The sequence below is a fragment of the Parasteatoda tepidariorum genome, chromosome 8, assembly GCF_982258835.1.
Source record: "Parasteatoda tepidariorum strain Cologne lab strain chromosome 8, Ptep-v5.0, whole genome shotgun sequence".
Classification (NCBI taxonomy): domain Eukaryota; kingdom Metazoa; phylum Arthropoda; class Arachnida; order Araneae; family Theridiidae; genus Parasteatoda; species Parasteatoda tepidariorum.
In genome coordinates this window covers 6,330,729-6,355,729 of record NC_141762.1, presented here as the reverse complement: position 1 = coordinate 6,355,729, position 25,001 = coordinate 6,330,729, and the positions used below count along the sequence as shown (strand labels likewise).

General features: G+C 28.2%; 1 protein-coding gene across 1 annotated transcript; it reads left to right on the top strand.

Moving 5' to 3' along the window:
• The first annotated feature begins 8,290 nt into the window (after positions 1-8,290).
• Positions 8,291-24,763, top strand: LOC122268881 (uncharacterized). The gene is made up of 6 exons (XM_071180910.2): positions 8,291-8,420; positions 9,715-9,814; positions 16,497-16,573; positions 20,091-20,121; positions 20,910-20,926; positions 24,585-24,763. The coding sequence occupies exons 1-6, from the start codon at positions 8,373-8,375 to the stop codon at positions 24,615-24,617; spliced, it is 306 nt and encodes a 101-aa protein (XP_071037011.2). The 5' UTR covers positions 8,291-8,372; the 3' UTR covers positions 24,618-24,763.
• The last annotated feature ends 238 nt before the right edge of the window (positions 24,764-25,001 follow it).

Here is a 25,001-nt window from a genome sequence, read left to right as displayed (position 1 = left end):
TATTACAAGTAATTGTGATTACTTGTTATCAAAATAAACGATTACAAGTAATTACGATCACATACTATATGTAAATACAATATGTAAGTATGTATGGGTAACTATATTTTTTTGGCAAATATGAACATTAAATACATTTTTAGAAGAACGCTGATTTTAAGAAAATCTATTCATGCTAACACGCACTACAAAAAAAGTTTATAAAATTCTTTGAAACTTTTTTGTAGACTTTGCATAAGGTTAGTTGTGTTTTGATCTAAAAACTATTGTCTATGTGTGAATTTTTTATTTTTATCACGCTTTAGGTAAGAATGTTTAGAATCTTACTTTTGAAAAATTAACATTGAGCATTATATTTCGTTCTATTTCATTGTGTCTTTGAAGTTTCTTAAAGGTTTTAGTTGATTTGTAATTAGCTGGAAAAAATTATTGGACGTGAAAAAAATTAGATTGATATTTATACATTATAAGTTGTTGTGGAGCTGTAAGCTTTTTATAATCAAATTTGCCCTTGTTTTGAAAAATTATTTTCTAAGTTTTTTAAGTTTACTTAAAGTTTTCAAATTTAGGACCCCTGCTTATCAAAAATAAAATTGAAAATTTAATTAAGGCTCTTTTTTAAAAAAAATCTTGTCACACCCGTTCAGATACCTAAACAAAATCACAAATCAAAACATGAAACCGAAAATAATAATTAAAAAAAGCATATCATCCCTTAACATTGAATATGGACCATTGATAATTATTTTATGACTGCCCTGATCAAATTTTAATGGACCTCCGTTCATTTCGAGCCCTGCTATTTAGGGTTAAATAATGATTACGTACTTCAAACGTTTTTTAATTACATCTAACACAAATAATTATATGATAGATTAGATTTTATTTATATGAAAAACGGAGAGTAAGAAAAATGCTCTTATTAAAGGAAGTGTGATTAGAAATTAAAAATGTTCGAAACTGACACGGAATGACGCAATGAATCGAACTTGCACCTAATTGGTTGAATCAGAAGAACTATTGATAGATAATTTGAACATTGAAAAACCCAGTTACTCATTACGCTGGATCGCCTTGGGTAAAAACATTAATTATATAATTCGAAGAAGAAAAATGAAAAATACGCAAGCGGCAGTTTTAAATCCATATCATTTGCTCGATAACCAAGGTTAGAATTTCTCGTTCTAGACTCTCAAGGTCAAATCTAAGCAGTGTGTCATGAAAAAGATTTTCGATCCTTTCAATGTCCACCCTTTAATATTTTATTTTTCTTCTGTTCTTAAATAGAATATTTTTAAAGGTTAGATTAAATCGGACTTTAAGAACGGGGTCAAGCAAATACTATTATCATGATGTAATAAGAATCCACATCGTTAGGTGGCAGACACGTTTAGAAATTTTGAATAAATTATTTTTCTTCTTATTTCAGAGCAATAAACTTCCACTAATTATCCTATGAACAGTGATATGCCCTATGAGGGATCATATTAATCCCTTTTATAGTACATTAACTACAATTTAAGAATAATTAAATATATATATAAAATTAAAACAAAAATTTTACTTTAAACTTTTGATTTTACTTTTTACTTTTTGATTTAAAAAAATATTACCATGAAAATAATTTGAATAAAACTGGACAACTCATTTTCTAAATTGAATTGTAGCCCCCATTTTGAATATAGAGGGTGGGAGGGGGAAGCAAAGGCGAAACGTAAACATTGCTATCTAGACGAGTGAGGTATGTCCAAAGCGTTATATCCGATACCTGAATAATCCGATTTTGGTTAATCTACAATATGAAACTAAAGAGGAGTGATCTCATGCTGAATTGAATGTTAACTTTATTCATTGCATTATTCCAGATAATTTTTCGATAATCTGATACCTGAAAAATGTGATTCTGGTTAATTTACAGTATGCAACTGAAGAGGAAAGATCGCAAGCTGAATTGAAGGTTAATTTTATTCATTGCATTATTCCAAATAATTTTTCGATAATCTAATGCCTGAAAAATGTGATTCTGGTTAATTTACAGTATGCAACTGAAGAGGAAATCGCAAGCTGAATTGAAGGTTAATTTTATTCATTGCATTATTCCAAATAATTTTTCGATAATCTAATGCCTGAAAAATGTGATTCTGGTTAATTTACAGTATGCAACTGAAGAGGAAATCGCAAGCTGAATTGAAGGTTAATTTTATTCATTGCATTATTCCAAATAATTTTTCGATAATCTAATGCCTGAAAAATGTGATTCTGGTTAATTTACAGTATGCAACTGAAGAGGAAATCGCAAGCTGAATTGAAGGTTAATTTTATTCATTGCATTATTCCAAATAATTTTTCGATAATCTAATGCCTGAAAAATGTGATTCTGGTTAATTTACAGTATGCAACTGAAGAGGAAATCGCAAGCTGAATTGAAGGTTAATTTTATTCATTGCATTATTCCAAATAATTTTTCGATAATCTAATGTCTGAAAAATGTGATTCTGGTTAATTTACAGTATGCAACTGAAGAGGAAATCGCAAGCTGAATTGAAGGTTAATTTTATTCATTGCATTATTCCAAATAATATTTCGATAATCTAATGCCTGAAAAATGTGATTCTGGTTAATTTACAGTATGCAACTGAAGAGGAAATCGCAAGCTGAATTGAAGGTTAATTTTATTCATTGCATTATTCCAAATAATTTTTCGATAATCTAATGCCTGAAAAATGTGATTCTGGTTAATTTACAGTATGCAACTGAAGAGGAAATCGCAAGCTGAATTGAAGGTTAATTTTATTCATTGCATTATTCCAAATAATTTTTCGATAATCTAATGCCTGAAAAATGTGATTCTGGTTAATTTACAGTATGCAACTGAAGAGGAAATCGCAAGCTGAATTGAAGGTTAATTTTATTCATTGCATTATTCCAAATAATTTTTCGATAATCTAATGCCTGAAAAATGTGATTCTGGTTAATTTACAGTATGCAACTGAAGAGGAAATCGCAAGCTGAATTGAAGGTTAATTTTATTCATTGCATTATTCCAAATAATATTTCGATAATCTAATGCCTGAAAAATGTGATTCTGGTTAATTTACAGTATGCAACTGAAGAGGAAATCGCAAGCTGAATTGAAGGTTAATTTTATTCATTGCATTATTCCAAATAATTTTTCGATAATCTAATGCCTGAAAAATGTGATTCTGGTTAATTTACAGTATGCAACTGAAGAGGAAATCGCAAGCTGAATTGAAGGTTAATTTTATTCATTGCATTATTCCAAATAATTTTTCGATAATCTAATGCCTGAAAAATGTGATTCTGGTTAATTTACAGTATGCAACTGAAGAGGAAATCGCAAGCTGAATTGAAGGTTAATTTTATTCATTGCATTATTCCAAATAATTTTTCGATAATCTAATGCCTGAAAAATGTGATTCTGGTTAATTTACAGTATGCAACTGAAGAGGAAATCGCAAGCTGAATTGAAGGTTAATTTTATTCATTGCATTATTCCAAATAATTTTTCGATAATCTAATGCCTGAAAAATGTGATTCTGGTTAATTTACAGTATGCAACTGAAGAGGAAATCGCAAGCTGAATTGAAGGTTAATTTTATTCATTGCATTATTCCAAATAATTTTTCGATAATCTAATGCCTGAAAAATGTGATTCTGGTTAATTTACAGTATGCAACTGAAGAGGAAATCGCAAGCTGAATTGAAGGTTAATTTTATTCATTGCATTATTCCAAATAATATTTCGATAATCTAATGCCTGAAAAATGTGATTCTGGTTAATTTACAGTATGCAACTGAAGAGGAAATCGCAAGCTGAATTGAAGGTTAATTTTATTCATTGCATTATTCCAAATAATTTTTCGATAATCTAATGCCTGAAAAATGTGATTCTGGTTAATCTACAGTATGCGATTGATGAGGAAAGATCGCAAGCTGAATTGAAGGTTAATTATATTCGTTGCATTATTTCAGATATATTTTCGATAATCTGGCACTTGAATATTTTGATTCTGATATAATCTAGAATATGAGATTGAAGAGGAGAAGTCAGTCGCACGCTGAACTGAAAGTTAATTTAATTTGTTGCAGTATTCCAGACAGTTTTTCGAATTTTGTTCGAATTTCGTTCTTAAATGATGACCGTTTCTTATATTGTAAGTAAGTCAAATCTTGAAAAAAAAAATTCTACTCAATGTTTAAAAAACAAAAAATATCTAATAAAAATGGGAAAAAAGAACTTTAAACTTCAATATAATAAGTAAACGCTCTTAAAAGCCAACAGACTGATCCATATTTGACTGTCGACTCAGAGTTGCAAACGCATGGTAGGACAACGATAAAATCTTAAAATACCGAACAAGTCAGAGAAAAGGGTTTGGTAATTGGTCCAACAGCGGCTATCCTGCGCTAAACAAATCTTTATTGGGAAGGTCCCTAAGCCTTAATGTATATATTTTACAACTACATTTTTTAAACTTTCAATGCTAGTTAAATTAGCTTTTAATTTATTAAGTATAATTTTTGAAAACCGAATTTTTTTTGGAGTTAGACTTTTTATCTTCTTATATATATATATATATATATATATATATATATATATATATATATATATATATATATATATATATATATATATATATATAATATAAAATATTATATTATATATATTATATATATATATATAATATAAAATATTATATTATATATTATATATATATATATATAAAATAAAATTAGCTATGTGCATTGATTTTAATAATATTTGCTGCTTTAGTGGTGTCACTTTAATTTAGTGGAGTTTTTCTTTTCTTTTTTTTTTTTAGTTTTTTGGGTATGGAACGCGATTTTGTTCTAACTAATACTTGATCGAGTGAGAAGGAAAAATGGATGGCAATTTTATTCAACGGTTACTCAACTTCGTCAATATATTTCATCAAGTACTGTGTCATGCTTTATTTCAAAATTTACAAAAGTTGCTTAGGAAATAGCTAGAAACGTTTTAAATTTCCAAAATGTTCAAATCGGTATTTTTTAATAATTTATCAAGTATGATTCACAACAAAATTATGAAACAAATTTGTTTTTAATATTTTCTGCGCATGCGCAATGTGAAAAGACTATTTTAAATGCTCATTCCTTCCGGAATTTTTAAAGAGTTTTTAAACAAATTTTAAAATTACATTTTGGTTATCAATGAAAAACTGCTCCAGAACTTTTGATTAATTTTATAGAATATGTTTACAGGTTAAAAGAATTATTTTTTATAAACATGGCCATAAATTTTAAAGCTATTCTTATGAAACTTTATGCAGTTATTGCACGCAATAACCAAAGTAATCGATACAGGTTACATGTTTACAGCTCTATTTTTTGGAACAGGATGTTCAGAAGCACTTTTTTCATTCGTAATTCATTGCCGTTCCCTCAAATCTCTGAGAGCTTCTAACCTTACTAAGTATGAGGAATAGAATGACCTGAACACCTCAAAAGTTATAAAATAATTTCATAAGTATTTCTCGAGAAATTTGAAAATATTTTAAAACTGGACTTGTCTCTAATATTATTGTAAAGTAGAGTACAAGCCAAATGGTTCTTCAAAGCGTTCTTCAAACAAAATTTGTATATTCTAATCCAGCAGTTCTTAATATCAGTAGAGCAGAACCCTAGGGTTTAATATATACACAGTCAATAATCCAGTTATGTAATATTTTGGTTATTTCTTATAAAATTAAAGTTTTTGCCAGTGAAAAATAAATCGTAAAATTCCATTTATCTATCTTCGACAACCACCCACCCATTCATCAAACTAGGAATTTTCCTTATTAAAAAATTTGTAATGCGTCTTCGCCATATATCGATACACATATTTTACGAACCGCAGTAATGTCACCGTAATCAAATCCTCCCATATAATCTAATAAAGTTTCCACAGAGCAGCAGAATGGGAAATTGTATTTCATTCATTTACTACATCTTCTGCATCAGTTACTATCATCACTATTTGATTCAACTACATAACGATGTCTTCATCAGTCAAATACTGGAAGCCAGGCTCACATGCATCACTTTGAAACCAATCTTCTAAATTTTCTTCATAAAGAATTTCGAAACCTTAGATTTCTTTTGCTTGTTCGAGAATACTGTTGTCATATTTTTCTTGAACATCTGAAGAGGATTGTTCATCAAGCCGTATCATCTTTCTCCACGATCGTGATAACGCAGACGATTTTCCATATCATCCATAACGTAGACGATTTGTTCCATATCCTGCAATCCAATAACGAATATTGCTTTCCAAAAATTGGGTAGTGTTATAACTTCATGAATCAAATTTTTTTAATCTTGAAAATGTTTCTCTTTATATTTATTGCGTGACTCCGGAATGAGCACGGATAATCCGCGCACGGATAGTTATTAAGAACTGTAGTTATTAAGAACTTCTTTGCTTCACGCGCTTTACAGTAAATCAATAATTGCCATTTTTTCTCTGCTGGAGATTGTAAGCGCTTTTATCGAATTAAAGTTCAAAAATCAGTAACTTGAAAGATTTTATTCTGAGTCACCCTAATAAACCTTTATTGCTATGCTATTTATTCATGCTATTTATTTATTGCTATGCTTATACATTTGTCTTCAAAAGATCTTATTTACCTGAGTCATATTGCAGTCTTAAAATTCATGGCAGATAGCGGATTTTGCTTGGGGGCAAAATAACATGTCCTCGTGAAAGACAAAAATTTTCTTTAATTAGAATTAGAAAGTATGTTTTTAATTTATAAATTCGTACGTATGAAAATTGTTCGAATAATGAAAAACACAACACCCGGAACTTATTTTAATTTTACCAAAACATGAGTAAAGCAGCTTGTAATTTTTTATCTCTACCATCAAATTTAATATTCGTATTTTTTTTTCATAGTGTCTAATTAGGCTAATTTGTTAAATGGAAGAATTCTTATTATTTTTCAAGAATTTACTCCTATAAAATAAATAGCTGCATATATAAATATTTCTCAATATTAATAATAATTTCTAAAACTCAATAGATGGCGCTCTGTGTGATGGCGTAATGTAAATTGTAATCAGTTTCTTCCATGCCACTGTGGGTCAGAAGACCATGATCTTTAGCCAAAAGTCAAAAATTAAATTTTCAACTGAACTATGTGTAGTCAGTTTTAATATTGCCCAAATTAAGTATTCATAATCATTCCAAGCATTATAATTTACTTTTTGGACCGACGAGAGTACAAAGTAATAAAAATTATGCTTAAAAATTTTTTTTAAATGTAACTTTTAAATTTTTGTTTCAGAAATATATAAAGGAATTTCACCTTACTGTTACATTTTTATCAGAGTAATTAGTGTTAAATTATAGAATAATTTTTCAATTTGTTGTATTGGTTAATACTCTTGACAAACTTATAGTTTATATCTTATCATTTGACATTTTACAATGTTTAAATGACTTTCGAAACTTAGTTCCAAAAGGTTCCACGAGGTAATTAGCTAAACCTTTTTTATTGTCTTCTTTTATGCTTCTTCTTTCGAAAAAACCTGCCCCATTTTGCCCATATTGCAAAGGTGGACTAAATATTCCGAAAAACAAAAATTATGCTTTCCTTTCATGTTTTCGCATTTTTTTGTAATATTACTTCGGAAATATAATTTGCTTTTAATTTTTAATATAAAATTACGAAAATTATTATATTTTCATTGCTATATTTAATTATTTAAGCGTACTAAATTATTATTTTTATTTTTGCACGCCATATTTCCATTGTTTTGGGTATTTTTAGTGTATTTCAAAATCTCAACTATAAATTCGGTTTACCTGCACATAAAAAACCCCAAATTTTGAAACAAATTTTATCGAAATACTAATTTTGGCCACGAAATCTTGGATGTTGGCCCACTGTGGCCCGAGTTCTGTTATTAAATATATTTTGTTAAAAGCGTTTTGTAATGATTTAACCCCGAAATCATATCACCGTATTTAACAAGCTGTTCGGATTCAAAATTGAAATTCATCATTGACCCTAATCAAGGTACAGCTGAAATAAAAAAATCTTTCTCTGCAATCTCCGGACCACGAATTCAAAAAAAAAAAAAAAAAAAATGGAAAAATTATATGTTCGAGTGTAGCTTTATCTGAATGCATAATCTTAATCATAAACTCACTTTATTTGATTCCTGGCGTTACTAAAATATTATAGAAATTACAATAAAGGAAAGTGAGACAATATGAATAAACATTATATTTACTTTTATACTTTGAATGGATACATAAAAGGGAAACAGTTGCTTAAAGTATATAATATACTATTACCGACGTCGATCACCCACCATACAAAATGAAGTTCCTTGGCCTCATTCTCTTATCGAGTTTGGCATTCTTTTGGGTAAGTATTATAAAAAATGTAACTTAGAGACATTATTTTCTCTATCTGAAATATTAGTTTAGGATATTCAATCAATATAATAACTCAGTTCTAGACTGAGAAAGTGGTAGGAAGTGAAAAGTTAAAAAACTTAAAACTTCTAGTAAACTATCAATAACTTTTTCGACTATTATTCAATAAAATAATAAAAAATAATTAATAAATAGTTAAAATTACTTTTGTATGGAATTATATATGAATTTTAAAATTGTGTGCAATAAAAATTTTCATTGCATAAAAAGTTCCTGAGTATGACGAAATACGCAAAAAATAAAATTTAGATTAAGGGGTCCAAACTTTGGACCGACCGTAAACATTGAATTATACTATCGGGACCGTATTTCCTAGATTGCGGTTATCACCGATAATTTTGCGGTTTAAAGTACTGACATTCTGAGTGGATCACTGGTAAAATCCATTTTTTACGTAAATTTTATGTCGTCATTACTGCTTTTCAGTGATTTGATAGACTTCAGTGAGGAAACAAGTGGTTTCATAAACCTTTATACTAATTCCAATAGTAGTAATATGTAAATATTAATTCCCTGACGTCACCTAGCAAAATTATTAACGTTGATTTTACTTGTGATTGACTATCTTTCGAAATTTCAAATGGAGTTTTCGTAAGAAATTGTAATAAAACTTATTTTTGATTTATTAGAGCTGAAGGCTTGCAGATCTCTCAAAATACTTAATATGCATCAAATCCTATTGAAAACTCTTTTTTGATGCAAGAACTGATAATTGGAGGGAGTTATTGAGCAGATAGTTTTGTCTGCCGTGTCTTCGAAAGTATACACACCAAAATTGGTGTGGATCGGTTCAGAGATGCGAACAATTCTTATAAGTTAGTTTTTGAAGAAATTATTTTTAAAAAAAATCAGTTTCTGAAATTGAAATGATTTTAAGCAATTTTTAATTCTAAGAAATCGGGCGGATCTACCAACAATGTATACAGGCATAGGTTTAGAAAAAATTAATCTTGGATTTGTCTTTTCAAGGTACTAAAGTAATCTCGTAATCTGAGTTAATGAAATGAATAGTTATTTACCAATATTGTGCAAAATGAGACTGTCTACTTATGTTGTGTAATACACACATCATTGTAAGAATTGTAAGCATACACACACTTTCGACATATTTTCATACATTTTTTTTAATAGTAATAGAATGTAGTAAGCCAAACAAATGAATTTTTTTTGAGAAAATGGAATAACATTTTAATTTCTTTTTATTTCTGTTATATTTTCCCAAGACTGCTGACGCTGGGTGTAGTAGTAACAGACAATGCAATGATGACGAATGTTGTATCACATCTACAGAAGAAGGAAAATGTAGAAAGCTTGGAACAGAAGGTAAATAAAATAACCAATCTATACACACAAATACAAAAGACTTTTGATTTTTATCGCACATAATTGAAATGACATTTATATCAATCAAACCAACCAAATAAAATACAGGACAAATCGTGATTATTTGAAAAATCTACATTTTTTATTTTTTAGTTCAATTGATGAATAAGGGCAAACAGAAATTACTACTGTAAGATGTGTCTTCATTTTAGATACGATTCGAGCAAAACCAAGTTAATTGGGGGTAATTATTGTTCAGTTATGAGAATTAAATACATGGAATTATACTCCCTTTATTCTAACGATTTATAAACTCTTATGCCTTTCAAACTATTATTTCTATTGATTAGACAATTATTTTTATGGATTATGACTGTTTGATTTAAAAATCAATAAACAGATATTTTTTGTTTTACTTTTGTTTTTTCATTCCACTTATAGTTTTAAAATCAATTTCAATCCACTTGGTTAAGATTTCGTTCGATTAAGCGTAAATGAATCACGAAGGTTAAAAATAGGTAATACTTGGAGACGCCATGATCAGTTATTTATTTAAATAATTCACTTTTGGTTAACAGAAGTCAATAGTAAAAAAAATAGAGATATAGGAGACAGATTCATATCAGCTTAGTTTTGTATGACTTGTGGACAGTAAAAAAATATCTAGGAAGCACTGAGAAACGCATAACAAATGCAACAAGAAAGTTTTGTGTATTTTGTGCAACGACAAAAAAATATTTAGGAAATATTGAAAAGTGTATTACAAATTATTCAAACAAGCTTTGTTTTTGTGCTGCAGCAAAATATATGTAGGAAACATTAAGAAGTGTATAACAAATGTTGCAAGTAAGTTTTGGGTGTTTTGTGCAGTAGGAAAATTTTAGAGTTTTATTTATAACTTTCTTATCTTTGCTTTTAATAAGGGTATAAAAATGCTTTAATAAGGGTATATAAACGTTTTTGAGAAAAGTTATATTACAAAACATTTCAACAAATGGAAATGACAGCATAATTATTCTCCTATATTAATTATTATTTTATATTTAAATCTTATATTATTATTTTAAAGATATATGATAAATTAAGAACCTGTGAAACACCAGAAATGTTTTACTAGCCTCTACTCTCTAGAAAATATAGTTTATTATGTTCAATATGCTATTATGCTCCTTATCTATGCCCTAAATTGAAGGTGTATCCAAAATTAGGTAAAATAAAACTAAATGAAAAGGAAGTATATTTTCCATAGCATCAAAATAGGTTGAAAATATCAAAGTTTTTAAAGTGACTAAAAAACTATACCCCCTGCTCATTCCACTCACCAATCTCCAGGATCATCCATCATTGTTTTTGTTTACTCTCAAAAGTAATTTATTTCCCCAAAAACAAATAACACTTTAACAATGTATACAAATAGTGAAGTTTTCTACAAGAACATTTAGCTAATATATTAATCGAAATGAAATAAACAATTTCCTGTATTTGTTAAATAATCACTTGCTCTTGAAGGAAAAAAACTTAACACAAAGAATACATACCATCCAATACGAAGAAATAAACGAGAATTAATTATAAACTATTTAAATATTAAAAAAAATATGATTCCTCACATATAAATAATTTTTAATTTTAAAAAAATTCATTAAAAATTCTTAAGATTTATATTTAGGCAACATCAAAAATATCTCCCTCTTTCTTTTGTAACAGGGCTCGAAAAAACTTAGAAATTTTACCCGTCCTCGAGGACGGCTTGTCCAACAATGTACCCGTCCTCCTTTGAAACTAACCCGTCACCTCTAAATAAATACAAATATAATTTTCTCTTATTTATTACTAACAAATATATAAATTGCACAATGAATTAGTAGTTACTAGTTATTAGTAGTTATTAGTAGCTACTTAGTAGTTACTAGTTACATTATACGGTAATAAAAGAAATACTAGGTTACTAATAGTAAAACCTAGAATTTCTTTAATGAAATAATTTATTTCTTTAAAGAAATAATTTAAATAAGAGAGGTCAAGTTATCTGTCTATTATCCGATGGTACTGCGTTTTTTAAATGAATCAAATATGACGTTTGCCAGTTCCACAATCAAGCCAATGATTTACAGAGGTTTCATCGCAGAAATCTGAAAGAGGTTTTTCATTTAAATAGATGTTCATAATTGCGGTTGACGCTTCTTGTTTAAGACCAGTACGTAATGTGTTTTGTTGTAAGTTCATTTCTGAAAAGCCCCTCTCAACCGCTGCAGTACTCCCAGACAGAGAAAACATCAATTCCACCATGCGCAGTGTGTTGCTGTATTTCGAGATTAGAGGGTCATTTTAGAAGTGAGGAGCTATACTTTAATAAGATAACAAAAATTGAAAATATATCACGAACATCAACTGGAAAAGGGCCGTCCGCGCGGACGTTGGATTCGAGAAATTTGCTGCCCGCGGGGAATTTTTGACCGCCGAGGACGGGCGGACGGGCGATTTTTCGTGCCCTGTTTTGTAATCAATTTAAGAATATGATAACAAATATAAAAAATTCTCGAGAGAAACGAATTCTACAACAAATAATATAGTAGCAAAATTTTTCAACAACAAATATTTAATTTAAAGAACCAAAATCGTATAAAATGTATTTAAAACTCCAGTAATTTTTGAGAAAACTTTAATTAAAAAAATTAATTAATTGATTAAAAGAAACTCGCATTAAGTTAAATCATGAAAATAACTCTTTTAACACGTCAAATGTCATAACCGTGAATTCATTTAAGCAGATCGAATACCAACCTCTTAAGTACATTTTTTGAGTTATAACATCAGCTGGATTTTAGATTTAACTGAAATAGATACTTAGAATCAGTTTTTTCTCATTAAAAAATTGATTTTATTTCAAAGTAAATAATTTTTTAAATGATGAATATTGTTCAAAATACAATATGTAAGAGTTTTAAGAGATAGTTTTATTTTTTTCTTATCATTTTAACACAATGACAATATTACAGTATAATGTAATTTGTGAAACAGATCATTCCTTAGTAAGGGGGGGGGGGGGGCGAGTAATATGAAAATAAACGAAAGACATGAATATAAATAATTCACTTCTGTCAATAACATGTTTTAAAATGGGAATTTTCATTAGACATTAGTGTAGATGATGAGAGAAAGGGACTACAAAACATTGCCAAATGTATTCTAGCATTTCTTACAGCAAGTATTTAGTTTTCTCTCTGGCACTTACCAGTGTAAAAGGCACGTGGTTTATACTTAATAGACTGAATTTTATCAAATAACGGTTATCTGATTCGTAAATCACTAATTGGAAGTTCTTCAACAAGAACAAGAAGGAATTCGCAATATGTAATTAAGATGAAAGAGGATTTCTTGAATATAGGTCAGCAATATCACAAACTTTGAAAGAAATGCGAGGCACCTCCCACATGTTTCACATCTTGTAGAATAAGTACATAGCATCCCTAGTACGTAAAATCTATGTCACATTCCATATTATAGTAATAAGTGATAGTACTTTGCTTCTTCCCTGTGTTTTCGTCTGCAAACACATTCGCGTGAATACTGTTTAGAATTATAGCATTCTTTTGATTTTGCAATTGTAAAGTAAGTAGTTTGTTTCAGTTTTCCAGTGGAAAGGATGAACGTCATAACGAAAAAATCTGAATATAGAAGAATTCTTTTTGTTCAGACGAACTACCTCAATTACGTAGGATTTTTGCATTAAAATTTCATCTGCTAGTTCCGCTGTACTTGGAGTTCAGGTATGGTTCCATAATAAGGGCACTTTACTTTCCCTAAGTTGTTATTCAGTTGGTCGTTTTTCAACTTGCAAAAATAAAGTTGGCCATTGAAAAAAACTATTTCTTTTGGATTTTATATGAGTTGAAACCAAAGTTATGTGGCTTACTCATTATAAAATGAAATTTCAGTATAATATAATTGGAAATAACTGCTTCTCAACAATACTTACATTTTCATGATTATAACAAATAAAATTGTTTATAATCAGCATGAAGATGGTCTCTTGCAGACGTAATAATGAAACTATAATTTAATATAAGTTCGACTTAGTTAATAATATTATAATTTAATAAGAGCTCAGCTAGTTTCACGAAAGCTATTGTGCTGCGTGAAATGTTTCTAGTACTGTGAACTCTAATTTCGGTTCAACAATTTATCTTCCCAATGTTTGTAGTTCTGAAAAATTTAAAAGAGACATGAAATTTCAAATATGAACATTTTTCTCATAAAGGGTCAAAATGACTACTTTTAACTGTTTTATGTATTTCTGTTCTTATTTATTTTACTGATCATCAGAAAGGTGTGAAATTTTGATATACAGTCAAACCCCGCTATAGTGAACGAAATGTTCGGTCCCGTGCCTTGCTATACACGCATAATGTTATTTTTTGTGGATATAGTGAACCAAAAAAGTGAGGAAGTTGGATATAATGAACTTTTTTCTGTCTTCGACTGATTTTTTTTTTCATTTTTTTGCAATAATACTGAAATTTCTACTTCAAAAACAATACATATACCGATTTTGAAAACCATCTATAGAGGGGAATGTAGTGATAAACATTTTTTCTTGTTTACTTCTTTTATCTCACTTTCCCATCCTTAAACAAACCAAGCAGATGTTTCCAACTCAGGCAGACGATGCATCTGTAAGGTGTCAGTGGGATCAATGTGCATTTTATGTCAGATGGAATGAGTAATTATTCATTATTGGTTAAAGGGTTGGACACTAATCTGTGTCAAGGCCCTCATTTCAACTCTTTTTTGTTCTCAGTTTAGTTGAAAAAAAGCCTGCAAACAAGTGTCTCAATTTAACTATAGAGAGCAATAAACGTTCTCCTTTGATGATAAAATGGGCATAATCAGAAAAATTGAAAATGGATGCGATCAAGCTGATATTTTCAGGAAATGTAAACTATCTAAATCTGCAGTTTGTAACATATGGAAAAATAGACAATTAATAATTTCTGCTCATGAAAAAAATTAGATGGCAGAAAAAAATTGAGAAAAAGCAGATCACAAGGATGTTGAGGAAGCATTACTGAAGTGGTTCACCATTCGAAGAAGCCGCAATCTTCCAGTATCTGGACAAATGTCGATGAATTTGCTAAATGATTTTATGAGACTACTTGTATGTGCTCGAATGGCAGGTTAGACGGGTTTGTAAAACGGCAGAAATTCAGGAAAAATTAGCTGAGAGTCGGGAAGTGTTTTCATATCTGATGTTGAGGATTGCTCATCATCTAAAGATTACAAATTTTTTTCGTACGCAAGACGAAGAATAATGAAAAATAACACATTTTTTGCTACTACATAATATTTTTCAGTCATTTATTTGAATAATGTGTAATAAAAGGAAGGAGTTTGGGAACCATTAGTTAAATTGCCTGCGTAACGGATATAGTGAACACCCGGTTATAGTGAACCAAAATTTTGGTCCCTTGAAGGTTCACTATAGCGGGGTTTGACTGTAGTATACTCAGAAATAATTCAATAAGAAGTAAAAGCTTTGAAGCACCCTCGCATCTTTAAAAACAGCATGATAAGTGGCAAAAATTGATCAAAATGACCCTCACGGCACCTCTAGTGTTAAGTTGCTTAAAATTCTTGAACTAAATTCTTTACTCCATCGTACTTCCTGTATATTTTTCTACAACCGATTTAATTTTAAGTCTTTCAGTTTTTTTAAAAAAGAATTCATGAAAAATTATTTAAAACTGCAATAAACATATTCGGACGTATTCGAATTTTGAAAAATACTCGTGTACTTTCGAGTTTTTAATATCGAAGAGAAATTATTATTGCTCAAAACACAATGAATATGTACACTGCCAGAAATTAATATTTAGCAATGAAAGTTTAAAATGCCGTTAGTGATGTTTGATCTACATTAAATTGCGATTTTTTTTTTATTTAAACGACTTAAAACTCCTCATGCACCACAAAGTAGAGCATGAGGCTTACAGTTGTAAGTAGAAAACAAAAGAGGAAAAATTTACAAATTTACATTCAAAACAAAATTCCGCAAGGCCGCAAGACTTTCAATACTTTTGACCAGTTCTGACAAGACAGGTGGCCAACAAATAGAAAGACGTCTCAAATCAGTCTTTAAATTCATTCGGGCACTCGCATACAGACTACAATGAAGAAGAATATGTTCAGCATCTTCATCAGCATCACCGCAAGCACAATTTCCACTGGTCTGCAGATGGAAACGAAATAAATATCTCTTAAAATTTCCATGGTTTGTTAAAATTTGGGTCAATTTAAAATCAGTTGCAAAGAATTTACATTGCAAACGGTGAAAAATGGATGGAAAGAACCTTTTCGTCCAAAGCGACAGAGGCGAAGCAAGAAATTCAGCATTCCAGTCCGCAATGATTTTATCTCTAGCGATGCGCTTCCAGTGAGAAGCTGGAACAGACACCCTTAAGTCTATTTCACCACACGTAGCTTCCCTAACCAATTGGTCTGCTCTTTCATTGCCCAAAATACCGCTATGGCCACGAACGTAAGAAAAATGAATAGTTACGTTTTCAAGAGCGTTCAAAATTAAATTGCGATTGTGGCAAAAATATATATAGTGCCCTATATATATATAAACAGAACAATAATTCCAACCATTAGTTTTAATTAAAATATCTATATTTTTCAGGTGACATTTGCGAATCTGGTCAGAGCAACGTCTACCACTGTCCTTGCGCAAAGGGTTATATTTGCACACATACTAGGGTAATTGCTGATATATATATATTCCAATTCAATTTTTATATTTTGTTTACTTTTTTAAATACATCAGTTATCGTAAAATGTGTGTATATTTAAAAATCATAAAAACATTTTATTGATATTTTTTATTCTTGTTACATTTGAGTTAGTTTTTGTTCCATAAAAATTACAAATATTGTTTTTTACTTGACAATAACATTCGGCATCACATTTATGGCAAAAAAAAGTTTTGTTCTAATGTTTTGTGAACTTTTAGAAATAAAAGTTGAAATATTTCTTATATCCTGAAATTCTACTTTCGGACACAGAATTGCTTGGTTTTTCTGCTGGTCTTTTTTTTTTTGCAGAATAATTCCGGACATAAATGATGTTTCTGGAGTTTGTGAAAATGATGACGATTGTTGTAATTGTTCTCCATCTACAGTTAAAAATTTGTCCAACGATCTTTTCATTTGTTTTGCCACTTTGTCTCAATCTACTCTTCGGTTTCTTTTTTCACTTCCACTTAGATGTTTATAGAAACTCATTATAAAGACCACTTACTAAAAAGAAGGAAGAAAATGATCTTCAATGAAATTCATTTTCACTCAATATCACAAACAAAATCACAATTTGTGGTATTTTATATTATATATTATTTAAATAAAATAGTATACAAACATAAAATAATATACAACAATCAAAGCCTGCCCTATTTTCTAAGTAATGCGTTTTCTTTTTTCACTTCCACTTAGATGTTTATAGAAACTCATTATAAAGACCACCTACTAAAAAGAAGGAAGAAAATGATCTTCAATGAAATTCATTTTCACTCAATATCACAAACAAAATCACAATTTGTGGTATTTTATATTATATATTATTTAAATAAAATAGTATACAAACATAAAATAATATACAACAATCAAAGCCTGCCCTATTTTCTAAGTAATGCGTTTTCTTTTTTCACTTCCACTTAGATGTTTATAGAAACTCATTATAAAGACCACCTACTAAAAAGAAGGAAGAAAATGATCTTCAATGAAATTCATTTTCACTCAATATCACAAACAAAATCACAATTTGTGGTATTTTATATTATATATTATTTAAATAAAATAGTATACAAACATAAAATAATATACAACAATCAAAGCCTGCCCTATTTTCTAAGTAATGCGTTTTCTTTTTTCACTTCCACTTAGATGTTTATAGAAACTCATTATAAAGACCACCTACTAAAAAGAAGGAAGAAAATGATCTTCAATGAAATTCATTTTCACTCAATATCACAAACAAAATCACAATTTGTGGTATTTTATATTATATATTATTTAAATAAAATAGTATACAAACATAAAATAATATACAACAATCAAAGCCTGCCCTATTTTCTAAGTAATGCGTTTTCTATTTTCACTTCCACTTAGATGTTTATAGAAACTCATTATAAAGACCACCTACTAAAAAGAAGGAAGAAAATGATCTTCAATGAAATTCATTTTCACTCAATATCACAAACAAAATCACAATTTGTGGTATTTTATATTATATATTATTTAAATAAAATAGTATACAAACATAAAATAATATACAACAATCAAAGCCTGCCCTATTTTCTAAGTAATGCGTTTTCTTTTTTCACTTCCACTTAGATGTTTATAGAAACTCATTATAAAGACCACCTACTAAAAAGAAGGAAGAAAATGATCTTCAATGAAATTCATTTTCACTCAATATCACAAACAAAATCACAATTTGTGGTATTTTATATTATATATTATTTAAATAAAATAGTATACAAACATAAAATAATATACAACAATCAAAGCCTGCCCTATTTTCTAAGTAATGCGTTTTCTTTTTTCACTTCCACTTAGATGTTTATAGAAACTCATTATAAAGACCACCTACTAAAAAGAAGGAAGAAAATGATCTTCAATGAAATTCATTTTCACTCAATATCACAAACAAAATCACAATTTGTGGTATTTTATATTATATATTATTTAAATAAAATAGTATACAAACATAAAATAATATACAACAATCAAAGCCTGCCCTATTTTCTAAGTAATGCGTTTTCTTTTTTCACTTCCACTTAGATGTTTATAGAAACTCATTATAAAGACCACCTACTAAAAAGAAGGAAGAAAATGATCTTCAATGAAATTCATTTTCACTCAATATCACAAACAAAATCACAATTTGTGGTATTTTATATTATATATTATTTAAATAAAATAGTATACAAACATAAAATAATATACAACAATCAAAGCCTGCCCTATTTTCTAAGTAATGCGTTTTCTTTTTTCACTTCCACTTAGATGTTTATAGAAACTCATTATAAAGACCACCTACTAAAAAGAAGGAAGAAAATGATCTTCAATGAAATTCATTTTCACTCAATATCACAAACAAAATCACAATTTGTGGTATTTTATATTATATATTATTTAAATAAAATAGTATACAAACATAAAATAATATACAACAATCAAAGCCTGCCCTATTTTCTAAGTAATGCGTTTTCTTTTTTCACTTCCACTTAGATGTTTATAGAAACTCATTATAAAGACCACCTACTAAAAAGAAGGAAGAAAATGATCTTCAATGAAATTCATTTTCACTCAATATCACAAACAAAATCACAATTTGTGGTATTTTATATTATATATTATTTAAATAAAATAGTATACAAACATAAAATAATTTACAACAATCAAAGCCTGCCCTATTTTCTAAGTTATGCCTCTGGGTTGTCCAAAAATTTTAGAAATCCGAGTTCAAAATATAGACCTTTTGACTAATTCATAAATCATAACAATGAAATTTCACCAAAAAAAAAAATAACAATGCACCTCCTCAAAAAGACCTTTGTATTTGTTAAACCAGCCTTTGCATACAACTCTATTGAAATCTCCTATCAAAAGCAAATTTGGTAAATCTATTAAAGTCTAATAATGATATGACTCTTTCATTCTCAGCAAATTTTAAATAGAATTCTAAGTTTTTTCAGTGTCTGGAAAGAAAGAAATATATGATGTAGTAAATACATCGGAAATGACCAAATTAACTTTTTTAAGGTTGAAGATATCGCCAAGATTTTTATAATTTTGCAGAAAAGGCTTGTAAAAAAGGCTATTATGAATCTTTGTATAAAACTGCAAAAGGAGAATATTTTCCCCCCAAATTTTAATTGTGGTGCCCTATTTCTTATTAATTATATATTATATTCATTATTCCTTATTGTAGAATATCACTTAGGAAGTAAATAATGGTTGATGACTTTTATCTTTAAACTGATTTTTAGTTAAAAAAATTAAATACATAATAAATGTATTGAAATCTATTTTTTCAAGCAAATGTCATTTTAGTTAAATAAGAGTTCATTTAAATTAGATCACTGGTTGAAAAATGACATTTTGAATAATAGAGAAAATTGGAAAAAAAATCTTTATCAGTATGTGTTATACAATGTGTCACATGGGGAAATTAAAAAAAAAATTATTTATGTACTAAACCTTTTTAATTACAGCGTAACCAAGATTTTTTCAAAATTGCAAATGGTAAGTATTCTCCAAAACATGATTTTTTTTTTACAAAATTTCTGCAGAATTGATTTAATTTTTGCATTTCCGAAATGTTTTTAATATTTAAATAAGAAATTAAAATAAAAATTAGGAAAGAAAACAATATTAAAATACCTAAACTATGTGAGATTTAAGCTTATTCTCTTAGAAATGGGTATTGGAAATGGGTACTCTCTAATAAAATGAGTATTGGAAAATGTGAGATAGAAAAACTTAAAAACTAAGCAGTAATAATGTTTAATATAAAGTTATTAAACATTACTATTTTTATATCAAATATTAAGCAAAAAAGAACTTGATAAAAAGTGCATTTTGTAGCAGTATTCCCTTTCTGTACTAAACCTTTTTAATTAAAGCTTATGTTAATTCCAGTCACAGTATAAAAACGCAACATTTTCTCTAAACATAATTTTTTTTTTAATTTAAGGAATTAATTTACTTTACACTTTTTAGTAAATGTTTTCGTTTTATTTTTTTTAAAGAAAAAAAGTAACAATATTTAAAAAAATATTAAAAAGCTGAAAATTATATAAAGCTCATTCTTTTATTATTTATCAGTATGATTATTTGAATATGTCATATAAAAATATATAATTACTAAGCATTCATAATGTTTCTTTTATCATCACTATATTATTTTGAAATATTAAGCAAAAAAAAAACTTCATAAAAATACATTTAGTAACAGTAATGTCTGTATTGAAAAAAAAATAATTTCTGTACTAAACCTTTTTAATTAAAGTTTGTTTAATTTTCATTTACAGCTCTTGGTGAACGAGGAGTAAGTATTCTCTAAATGTAGAAACAATTTTTTTTTTTATAATTTTTGAAAATTTATATAATTTTTACTTTTTAGGCAATGTTTCTTAACTTTTAAATAAGAAAATCAAATAAAATTTTATGAAAAAAATATTTAAAATCATAAACAACATGAATTTTCTTTTCTTTTTTCTTTTTTTGGAGAGAGATTTTCTTGAACTAGAAAAGCAATTTCTCTGCCTTAAACATTCCAGAAATACTTCATGGAATGATATATCTTTAGAAATATATTGCTTCTTTATCTTCTGAATATCAATCAGCAAGATAAGTGTTAGCATGCATTGTCATCCTTAAAAATAATCTAAGACCCTATATAGAATTAGAATGTAAAAATACTTCTATAGGACTCTAAAATGTACTGCGAATAGCTTAGAGACTAAAGGAGGAATTTTGCACACTGATTATAATAATATATATGGAAAATTAAGAATTTCGGTCCTAAATAGGAATGCCTCTCTGATACCTGCAACCAACTATTCACTGGTCAAGACCACAGGACTTTGGCTTACTGGGTCCTTGTTTCATGAAAACACGGCAAGAATCATTGTTTTGAATGAATCAGAACTCGTCTCTGAAGAGAAAATAACCCACCAGATTTGTGCTCAACGAATATATTTTCTGTTGTTCCACTGTTAATTTTTATAGACGATCAATTATGTGTATACATGTCTGTGACTATGCAAGAATTACTTTGAACCAAAGTAATTAAGAGAATTATATTAGGCAATAGGACGAAGCGTCGAAAGATGGCTTAAAAACAATTTCTGCTTGAAAAGTTAGGCAATTTTGAAATTTTGCATTAAATAAAATTAAATAATGCCTGTTAATTAAAGAAGACGAAGTTCGACAAAAAATATTTTCACATTAACATTTTGTACAAGCTTAAGAAATTATAATAGATACTTTTAGTATTTTAGCGCAATAATATGTTTTTTCAAATTGGGGCATGAAACTTATTGAATTGCAGTTACAAAATATATGTTGACAATGAAATAATACTCTTTGTTATTGTAAATATTATTTGCTATTAATAAATACGACGAAAGGAATAGAGTTTTATTACAGTTATTAAAAATTGTGAAGTTATTTTATATCCACCAATTTATTACGTGATTCAGGTATTATGGTACATATTTTTTTTCTCCAAAAAATACACATTATCTTAACCATCACTATTTATGTACCTCTAGGTAAAAACATTTGAAAATTTACGAAAGCAAAATTCATTCATTGTTAGCAACTGGAAGCTTAATACACTCTACGGATGAAGACTGTGAGACTTATCACAGCAAGATTGAAGCTGCTTTATGCATAAATCCGTTAGCCTTTGTGTCATAATCATGTGTGACATAAAATCATATCTTCTGTTTCAGTTATTTCAAAAATCTGGAAACACTGCATCTTCTTCAATATTTATATTAAAAAGCAATTCAAAAAGACTTCGTTGCTTGGGTTTGACTAACATGTTGTGCCTTTGTTGTAGCCACCGTTTTTACTGCTTGTTGCTTGGTTTAAATTCAGTTGCACTAAAAGAGTTACTTTTTGATAGAATCTCTAATTAAAATTCTGGATAATTTTTAGTATCTCTGAATTAATTATGATTGTATTCAGCAGCAACTTAGCAAAATGATTTATAAAGGATTGTTGTGTGGAGTAAAACAATGAACTTTTGCAAATTTTTTCTAAAATTTTGTAAAAGTAAGAAAATAATTTATGATATTTTGCTCCTATAGCAACAAAACCTATTCCACAAATTGGATTTAAAAGTTGGTTCTTTTTTGTAGTAGTTTTAAGCGAGATATTACTAGTCTTAATCTTCAATGAACGCTGCGATATCTTTAAAGCTGATTCCTCAACTTCTTTTTTTTAAGGTTTTGATATTTTTGTTTCGCCAGTGAACACTTTTTATGATATTGTAGATTTTAAATTGTATTGATTGAAAAAAAATGATTAATGTCTCAAATCTTTCTTTTCCATCTAATACTAGCTATTTACAATTGCAAGCAAACAATTTTTTCTTTAAACATCTCCAATATAGAAAAAACTGAGTCATTATTACAATCAAGAATAAGAAGAAAAAAAATCCAGCCGTCATTTCGAAGTCTCGAATAAATATTTCTTATATAGTATATTATAAGTATATTTCTTTACGTGTTAGTGCGAAGTTGCTGTAAGTAGCTCATTGGCTGACACATAGCATTAATTTTTTATTCTCTGTTTTTAAATCATATTTGTAATAAAATAATGCATTTAAATATTACGTTTAACTGAACGAGAAATTAACTATAGTAGCAAAACTAAATATATTTCATCAGATGACAAGATATTTATGAATTTATTATATTCATAAATATCTTGTCATCTGATATTATATTGACATATTTATATTATATTTATGATATGATATTTATGATATGATATTTATGAATATCACAAGAGTTTGAAGAAAATTAATCTCACTTCTCCATTTTGGCAGCTATTAGTACAAATGGGGTTTATGGAAGAGTTGTCATGAGTTACAATTGTTCTGAAGAAACAATCCAAGTACTAATTTATGAAAATCTGGAACTGTTCATATTCATAATTTCTACATGCGACACGATAAGATCTGTATAAACACAACTTATCATCCTCAAAAATAAAACTTCTCAATAGCTCAATCGCGGCTTGAGATCAATCTAATAGTGATGGAACTTTTGTGTAAATAAATCGTTGAATTTACCTTGTTTTGTTGAAATGATGATTCTATGAATTCAAACTAACTGCAAAAATGAAACTCAGTGCAAATTGTAATACCATAAAATTTATGAGGTTTTTTTAAGGACTTAAAGGTTGACATCTGTACTAAAATATTAATTTCCTGCGACAGTTTTATTTAACTAGAGTTTTCATGTGAAGAAGACTAGGAGTTTTGGTTCTAGGACATGAAACATTTACAGAGTTTTTAGTTTTATTCCAAATGTGTGTATTTTTTCACGACTTTTGGGGATCCAAGTGATTCAGAGTTCGAGATATTGATAACGTAACTATATTTCAATATAGTAGCATAATACCACTAGCCAATAGGTAGCCAAAAGAGGGCTTGATTCCCACAATAATTATAAGCTAAACACGGAACCAGCATCTGGAAAAGTTTGTTGATTTAACCCGGTGAAACAACATTTTCATTTCTAAGCAACGTTGTCATTAATGAAAGTTTCTTTGGAATGTTTTGATTTTTATTTAAAAATATAATTATTTTTTTAAAATACTAATCTGATATTCTAATTTATATTATTATGTTTGTTTCTGTAAAGTTGAGTTTAAAAAAATACTTTTTATAACACACTTCGATTAATGACTAAGATAGCGATTTATGAAACACATTTATATTAATTCAAGGAATCTGAAAAAAAAAAGAGTTTTAACGTTTTGTTTTTGTCTTTAATTTTTGCTAATGTGTGATAAGAGATTGATAAACAAAAGTACTTAGGGATTTGATTTAAAAAATTAACTACGTTTTGCGATGCATGAGTTGAATTTCTACAGTTAAATTATTATTTATTTTGAAAAAGAAACTAAATGTATGCTAATATTTTATTTGTATGCTTCTAAATAGCACAATTATTGTCCTCTTTCAGCGAAAAACTTGTGGAAAGCCAGCAAACCAGTAACATCTGTTTCAGTAAACGGAAAAAAGTAGCACTAAAGCACTTCACAGAAATCAGAATCAATAAAGAAAAATCAACAAAAAATCTGATATTTTTTAATAACAAGTTCGACGCCACATTTTTTGTATCTTTCTAAAAAAATCGAGTTTCTAAAATTGGGAATTTCTAAAGATTTAATTATATTTTTTGATTATGCTCTTGATTTTCTAAATTATGCTTCATAACTTATTGCATTTAAAGGTACACTAATATAATTACTTTGACGTTAAGTATTATTGAGCAGAGTAATTTAAGAAAATTAATTTTAAATAAGTTTTTTTCCCGAATTTTTTTCAAGAATTTTTTTGCATACAGCTTAAGCAAAGGTTTGTATCTTATATAACTACA